This window comes from Pyxicephalus adspersus, chromosome 11 (assembly GCF_032062135.1).
Source record: "Pyxicephalus adspersus chromosome 11, UCB_Pads_2.0, whole genome shotgun sequence".
NCBI classification, from domain to species: Eukaryota; Metazoa; Chordata; class Amphibia; order Anura; family Pyxicephalidae; genus Pyxicephalus; species Pyxicephalus adspersus.
This window is the reverse complement of record NC_092868.1, coordinates 16,804,393-16,810,947: the sequence shown is the minus strand read 5'-3', so window position 1 is coordinate 16,810,947 and position 6,555 is coordinate 16,804,393. Positions and strand designations below refer to the sequence as shown.

Here is a 6,555-nt window from a genome sequence, read left to right as displayed (position 1 = left end):
ACATGATTGTGTGTTTCAAACATTTTTTATATCCATGATATCTACTAGAACCCTGTTTGGACATATTTCTGTAAGTTACAGGTCTACAATTTAAAAAACAAAATTTCATGAAAAACAGTGTAACGCTTTTGGAACAGAAATCTAGACATCAGTGTAACGCCCAGGTGGTTAACTAACCTGAGTGTGACTCAGTCATACTCGGGGGTTACCGCTGGGGAGCTTGATATTGCAATTCAAACCCTAGTTGTATCTATATCTATAATACGAATGGAAAAGCAAGCCATATACTCACTTCAGAACCAGTATATGCCACTGTTTTTTGTGTGTTTTTGCTGTATTTCCGACATTTAGATTTGATGTTTCTGAATTTGACTGCATGTTGCCTACTATTTTGTTAGTTTTTAAATGTTTTTTCTGTCAATCCTTATTTACCCATTTTTTATTTGTAACTACAATACTTTTTTATTATTAGTTCTTTGTAAATAATATTTTTAAAAAAAATCTAGGGCCAATTTTATGCTATTAGACTATATCTAACATTGTCAACCTAAACTGATATTGATAAAAATTTTAAATTCCTGTCTGACTCTATTGCAACATCTTGAAAACAGTACAAGGATTAGATCAACTCTAAATAAATAAATACGGTAGAGGAAAAACGTACCTGTGAAACCATGGAAAGAGAATACTAGTCAATAAAAAAAGTGTGGATTTCTACCTTTTCAAAAATACATAAGTTATGCATAATGTTAATAACAACTAATTGAGTCTTACCTTGACGAGGGACATATTCAATTTTAATCTCTGAAAAAAGGAGACAATACATTTTCAGTAAGAAAAGTCAAGTGTTATAAAAAAGTCAATGCGGAAAAACAGTTTCACATTTAAAGCTATAATATAGGATGTAACTCTTAAAGTTAAAGGTATTCAATGTGTCAGCTTCTGAATCAGTACCTGCAGAGTTAGATACCTGCCTTCTCTTCTGTCAACCGTCTTTACTGACTGCACTGCATATGTTAAAAAAAAGCCCTACCTATTTCAAAAGTCATCTTTTTTTGCCAGAGCAACAGAATGTTGTAAGGTAAGTAAGGTGGTACCCTTACTGTCCTCAGCAGGTAACGGCTTCAGAATAAGAATTGATGTGTGTGCTTCAAAGTAAGGGAATGTTACTCAAGATTTCCCTTGTAATCCTTGTAACAATTAGACAATTGGCACCAGAACAAATGGAGAGGTCCCTGTGTGTGTACAGGCAACAATATACATCATTCACAGCTTCTTACCCTTCCCTAATCTATTCAAAACTTGACAAAAGTGAGAGAGGTATTTGGTAAGTAAATGTGCTTTTTAATGGTACCCTAGACCATAGAAATCTTTTAACCAATGTAGTGCAGCAGGAGCAATGCTGCAAGTGTAGTTGTACATTATTCCAGAAATATCATTGGTCATGCTGTAGCATAGTTTATGATGTGGGGTTTAAATGTTATATATATTTTTTTACCTACTGGCTTTTTAGGTACTTTATACAGTGAAATGTATGTGGACACCTAAACATCCCACTATGCTGGATATCCCATTTCCAAAATCAAGGGCAGTAGGTAGTTACCTAAAATCTTCTTTATGGCAACTTGACAGTTGGCAAAGGGTTGGAAGGGCATACTTCCAGTACTCTTCAATGGAAACACTTGAACTCAATAATTTGGAGGAGTGTCAACATACTTTTTTACATGTACCACAGCCCAGACAGCTGTAAAATATTTCTCTGCTTTGTCAGCCAGTATTCATTTATAGATGCATATTTCTTATAAATAATGGTAAACATTTCAATAAAAATAAATTAAACATTCAAACTCTTCTTTAATATATGCTATGGGTAAAACAACAAAACGTTTAGCTTTGAGATTTATATAGACATAACAAGATAAATCATACAAACATAACACAATGGTCCAATATGTTCTAAGGTACATTTCACTTTACCAAGGAAGTTGAGCTTAGCAGACAGAGTCAAAGCAAATCCATCAGGGACAAATGTGTAGTCAGCTTCATCTTCTGGTCGGACATCATCAATCACCAACTTATGAAATCTGTAAAGCAAACATAATGTTTTCTTCATAACTTGATTTTCTTTTAGAATTATTCAGAATATACAGTTTTCCTCTAATATATTTTTCACATTTATTTGACTTTTATAAAAATGTCTCAAAAATACATGTAAGGGTCATCATTCATGTTGTCATCCCACTCTAAAAGTTTTACACAACCATTCTATATTTACCAAAACCAAAATGTAATATGAGCACCTACCTAATGTATAGAATCAATATATATTTAACTAGACTGGCCCTTGCATTACATGTACCAACAACTAGATTGAACAATTAGATAACCTGTGAGGTGAGCTTGATATCACTATGTAATCATTTATTATATATTATTGAGAACTTAGTGGCTCCTTTGATTATTCTACGTTAATAATAACTATTATACAGTATTTATATAGCACCATCATATTACAGAGCACTGTACAAAGTCCATAGTCATGTCACTAAAAGGAGCTCACAAACTAATGTGCCTACCATAGTCATATATCATTATTGTAGTCTAAGGTCAATTTAGGGGGAAGCCAATTAACAATACTGCATGTTTTTGGGAGGTGGGAAGAAACCAGAGTACCCAGAGGAAACTCACACAGACAGAACCTGCAAACTCTATGCAGATAGTGTCTTGGCTGGGATTTGAACCTAGGACCAAGTGCTGCAAAGGCCAGCGTGCTAACCCCTGAGCTATCATGCTGCCCATACCTTATGTATGTACTACTTGGATGCATATTACAAACCAACTTAGCCTACTTATAGTACTTACAACTTCCATGTTGTGCAAAACCTCAGGCACTCATCATTCTGATTTTTGTACCGAATTATACCAAATATGCAGATATAGTGTACTGACTATGTTCTGACTTCACTTGGGTATTGATTAAGAAGGAGAAACCAGAGACATCCAGATAACTAGCATTTTCAGAAGGAAAGATCAGCAATAGTAGCTTTTAAATTTCTGTTACAGGCTTGCTTTGGTGTTTGTGCGCATTTTTCCTTTTTGTTTTTGTGTTTGCTAGTGTTTTGCGCTGTCATCCTTTTGAGACATCCCCTCTTCAAGTTGAATTTCAGGCAGGAATTAAAGGCACAAAAAATGTAGCTCTACATTTTTCTAATACAATTGAGGGATTAGAGAAGAAGTAACATTTTACTGGGTTATTACAGGGTTGATATAAGCTTAACATTTAGGACTACACATTAAAGTACTTCTCTGTAGAAAATGTGTTGCAGAATGCCTAAAACCGTACCTGCCCTTATGGGTCATAGTAAAACGTTTGCTTGGTCTGATTTCTACTCCATTCCTGTACCATTTGCCAGTGACCTTTTCATCAGACACCTCACATTTGAAAACAGCCTGTTCTGTTGCTTTTACAGTCAAGTCAGCAATGTCTTGTATGACTTCCAGTTGCTTTTCTAAAAGTAGTAAGAAATTACCAAGAATTTATTGTAAGGTGATATTTTTAAAAGCATGTGATATTTACAAAGGCACCAACGTTATGAAGTTAAAAATACAATACAACAAATATAAGAGCGCATTTGGTTTTCCTAAAACTTCTACACCACTCTAGCCTATTCTTTGGCCTTCAAGGTATGTTAGTATGAGAGGTAATAGAGAACAGAGTCACAAGTATTCTCAGCCAGTAAACCATTGTGTTTACTAAACCTAACTCTACCCACAACTTAAACAGACCTTCCACTCGTAGAGTAAGTGAGCTGCCATTCCTGTCCTGGTTTTAAAATATAGTGCCTGCCTCACGACTTTCCTTAAAATTTGTCAGAGAGCTTCCTACACATGTCAGATGAATATCGCCAAAATAAGCGGTCATGCTCATCTAGTGCGAAAATTTGATATGTACACTAGTCCCCAACATTATCCATCAATCAAAATGACGTCTGTGCTTTTATATAGAGGAGAGCCCAGCAGGGTGCCACTCAATTCTCCTCCCTCTCAATAAAACAGAACAGCCATGTATTTATAGTGCTCATTAAATTATTTAAGTTATCTGACATATAACCTAAGATAGTGCCCCTGATTCATCAAACTAAATCGGATTATCGGTCGCGCATTCGTATTAGCGATCCGGAATCGCGCGCGATCGCGCTATTCAACAACCGGAAAAGCTCGCGCACGGAGCCGCGCTTATCCGACAGCTTTTTACTGGCGATCATGCATTAAATTGCGCATGGCAGGAATCCGGCCGGCAGATTCAGGATGAGAGTGGACGCGCGCACTCGAGTCCCGGACCGCGGTAATCCGCGATCGCGGGTCGCGCGTATTATCGCGCTTCCCGCGATCGCGAATTTCAATGATGAATCAGGGGCAGTGATTCAAATTTTCAAGTATGTATTGTTTTTGTTGGTTTCAATAACTTTTGATATTAAGTTCTTTAATATCAAGTGTGTGTGTGTGTGTGTGTGTGCTTATATGCGTGTAAGTATTCATTAAATGTGCAGTTTAGCAAGGTCTCTTAAATCAGTAATCCATACCTTCAACTATAAGGTCAGCTTCACACTTTCCTCCATTGGTCATCACTTGGTAACGTCCACTATCTTCTTTAGTAGCTTCATTAATAATCAAAATGTGTTTTTTCCCATCTTTTTTGAATCTGTATTTGAAGGTCTCTTCACGCGTTAGCTCCACTCCATCTTTTGTCCTAATCAAGAGAAAAAAATGGAGGTACATTAAATGCACCTTGTAAAACTTGGCAATTGTTAGCTTAGGAAATGCTACCAGAGAATAGTATAAACAAATAATGTTGAAAAGGAAATTAGCAAAATGAACATACCACATAACTTGGGCTCCCTCTTCTGACACTTCTACTTCCAATTCTACTTTGTCTCCTACAAACATTTGCTGATCTTCAAGTGGCTTCACAATTGTTACAGGAGGCTCTGTACAGAATAAAATCAGCCTTGTTGAAGTGGATTGGTTTTTAGGAGCTGACATTATTTAGGTTATATTATTATTCACAAAAGGCACACCTACTACATTACAATAGGGTATTTAAAATATGGGACTTATTAATTAAAGCTGTACAAGGCTGGAGAGGATACACTTTCATCCGTGAAGCTGGGTGATTCAGTAAACCTGGAATGGATTTTTGCAAAGTAATTTGCTATTTTCTAGCAAATGTTTTAAATCCTGGACCAGATGCATTCCAAGTTTGCTGGATCACCCAGCTTCACTGATGAAAGTGTATCCTCTCCAGCCTTGGAGAGCTTTAATAATTCAGGCCCCATATTTCAAGTGAGAACCATCATTTATACAATTTATATCATTGTTCTTAGGAAAGCTGGACCTTATTTCCCCTTGTGCTAATAAAATGGCTGCAATGTTGTACTAAAACCACAATTAGGTCCCTACGACAGTTTGAAATTCAAAGTAAAATGGCCCCATACTTACTCTATGTGGTAAGCAATACCAGTCTAAATCACTATTTCTTATTTCATTAAAAATTAAAAAGCACCAGCTAATTCCTGACACAAATGTGAATGTATCATAACTCTATCCAAAGCCCCATTGCTTTCAGATTTGGCATTCTAAACGTTGCCACAAAAATATTTTTGAATCCCCCCCCCCCCCCATCTGTGGTATAAACCACATTAGGCAATATTATGTCATGTATTCATTGTATCAGTTTTATGGCAATTTCCCACCGGTAGACCTTGACTATATCTATAGAGAAAACAAGAAGTATCTATGTCTATTGGCTATCCCCAAAAAACATGCAGTTAGGTTAATCGGCTTTCGCTCAGAAATTGTCCCTAGACTGCGTTAATGACCTAACACTATGGTAGGGAGATTTGATTATGAGCCTTTGAGGGACAGTTAGTGATATGACAATGGACTTTGTAAAGCTCTGCGCAATATGGAGGTGATATTTAAATACTGGCTAATAATAATAATATTATGCCTGACATTTTGGGATCTCGTACTGTCCCATAATATCCACTGGAATGTATAGTTCACCCATTTGATAATTATTGGACTAAACACAAATTTTTATATAAAATAGCAGAACTAACTCACTTTAGCTATACTAAACGCAATTTGGTACTACTTATCTGCTATTTGTTTTACCAGTTTATGAATTTTAATGCAAAAAGGTGCTTTACCTTTGACAAAAAGCTCAGTTCCACATTTCTCATCTCCAATCATGCACTCATAAGCAGAATCATCTGCCAGGGTACATTTGTTAATGGTCAATACTCTCTTTAGGCCTACATTCTCAAACACAAATCTGTAAAAGAATAAATGGGTTATTTATGAGGCCAAATGGGCTTACTTATAGGCATAAGGCATAAAACGTCTAAGTCAGTTATAAAGCTTCAGTAACTGGAATGGTTATTCAAACTCATTGAAGCACAATAAACTAGACTGATAATATTACATATATATTTCACTAATCCCTCCCACGCAGTACCTTGATCCTATTAATTAAATATATAATATATTTTA

The 6,555-nt window shown here is 36.0% G+C and overlaps 1 protein-coding gene across 2 annotated transcripts in view; it reads right to left on the bottom strand.

The window, feature by feature from the left end:
* The window catches only part of MYBPC2 (myosin binding protein C2), a 63,446-nt gene that overhangs the window by 24,618 nt on the left and 32,273 nt on the right, over positions 1-6,555 (bottom strand). For both annotated transcript variants that reach the window (XM_072425410.1, XM_072425412.1), the window contains 6 exons: positions 6,213-6,337; positions 4,883-4,988; positions 4,584-4,750; positions 3,344-3,509; positions 1,978-2,084; positions 775-804 (listed from right to left, as the gene is read on the bottom strand). In XM_072425410.1, coding sequence (XP_072281511.1) covers positions 775-804; positions 1,978-2,084; positions 3,344-3,509; positions 4,584-4,750; positions 4,883-4,988; positions 6,213-6,337 — 701 coding nt within the window. The remainder of the gene's footprint in view (positions 1-774; positions 805-1,977; positions 2,085-3,343; positions 3,510-4,583; positions 4,751-4,882; positions 4,989-6,212; positions 6,338-6,555) is intronic.